Genomic DNA, 1,583 nt, shown 5'->3' with positions numbered 1-1,583 from the left:
CCCGGCCTCCCCCGCCGTGGGGGGCAGGGCCCGCACTGCGGGGCCGCGCCGGAGAGGCGCTGCCCGCCGGGAGCGTCTCCTTTCTTCTCTCCGAACCCTACGTCCTTGCGGGGCCGGGCGCCCACCGCGGGGGCGGGACTCCGTGTCCGCCTGCGCGCTGCGAGTTCTGCCTTCCCTCCGCGGGCGCTTTGTTTTGGTCGCTGTCGTCACGCATCCGAGCCTTCCCTCTCCTGCCGAACTAAGTCATTCCCAGGAGGGTTGCTCTGAAGCTATATGAGAACATGTTAAAGTTCTTAGCTCCGTGCCTGGCACGTGCTAATAAACTAGGGTGGCCGCGCCTGGAGAGGCGCTGCCCGCCGGGAGCGTCTCCTTTCTTCTCTCCGAACCCTAGTCCTTGCGGGGCTGGCGCCCACCGCGGGGGCAAGACTCCGTGTCCGTGTCCGCCTGCGCACTGCGAGTTCTGCCTTCCCTCCGCGGGCGCTTTGTTTTGGTCGCTGTCGTCACGCATCCGAGCCTTCCCTCTCCTGCCGAACTAAGTCATTCCCAGGAGGGTTGCTCTGAAGCTATATGAGAACATGTTAAAGTTCTTAGCTCCGTGCCTGGCACGTGCTAATAAACTAGGGTGGAGGCCATGCCGCCTCCTGGGAAAGTTCCCCGAAAAGAGAACCTGGGGCTACAGTGTGAGTAGGGGTCCTGCTCCTTTGTGTGCTCAGCCATGGAGGAGTTCTGCGAGCATGTCACCCAGCACCTGCACAGCTCGGGGGAGGAGGAGGACGAAGAGGAGGAGGACTTGCTGGAGGAAGAATTCTCCTGCTTCTGGCAGGAGTGTGGCTTTTGTTCTCTGGACAGTTCTGCTGACCTTGTCCGCCACGTCTACTTCCACTGCTACCACACGAAGCTGAAGCAGTGGGGGCTGCAGGCCCTGCAGAGCCAGGCCGACCTCAGCCCTTGCATCCTGGACTTCCACAGCCGCAACATCATCCCTGATATCCCTGACCACTTCCTGTGTCTGTGGGAGCACTGTGAGAGCGCCTTCGACAATCCCGAGTGGTTCTACCGGCACGTGGAAGCGCATAGCCTGTGCTGTGAACACAAAGCCATTGGCAAGGACAACCACGTGGTGCTGTGTGGCTGGAAAGGCTGTACCTGTACCTTTAAGGACCACTGTAAGCTTCGCGAGCACCTCCGCAGCCACACCCAGGAGAAGGTGGCGGCCTGCCCCACCTGCGGCGGCATGTTTGCCAACAACACCAAGTTCTTAGACCACATCCGTCGCCAGACCGCACTGGATCAGCAACGCTTCCAGTGCTCTCACTGCTCCAAGGGGTTTGCCACTGAGAGGCTGTTGCGGGACCACATGCGTAACCATGTGAACCACTACAGGTGCCCTCTGTGCGATATGACCTGTCCCCTGCCATCCTCCCTCCACAAACACATGCGCTTTGGCCACAGCGAGGACCGGCCCTTTAAATGCGACTGCTGTGACTACAGCTGCAAGAACCTGATGGACCTCCATAGCAAGGAGCCAGCCTACAGGTGTGATTTTGAGTACAGGTGTGATTTTGAGAACTGCAACTTCAGCG

The 1,583-nt window shown here is 60.2% G+C and overlaps 1 protein-coding gene across 1 annotated transcript in view; it reads left to right on the top strand.

Annotated features, from left to right (window-relative positions):
- The first annotated feature begins 631 nt into the window (after window positions 1-631).
- The window catches only part of LOC102764040 (histone H4 transcription factor-like), a 6,882-nt gene continuing 5,930 nt past the window's right edge, over window positions 632-1,583 (top strand). The window contains 1 exon segment of the mRNA XM_015560038.1: window positions 632-1,580. Coding sequence (XP_015415524.1) covers window positions 632-1,580 — 949 coding nt within the window.

The sequence above is a fragment of the Myotis davidii genome, unplaced genomic scaffold (assembly GCF_000327345.1).
Source record: "Myotis davidii unplaced genomic scaffold, ASM32734v1 scaffold273, whole genome shotgun sequence".
NCBI classification, from domain to species: Eukaryota; Metazoa; Chordata; class Mammalia; order Chiroptera; family Vespertilionidae; genus Myotis; species Myotis davidii.
This window is presented reverse-complemented; position numbering and strand designations above follow the sequence as displayed.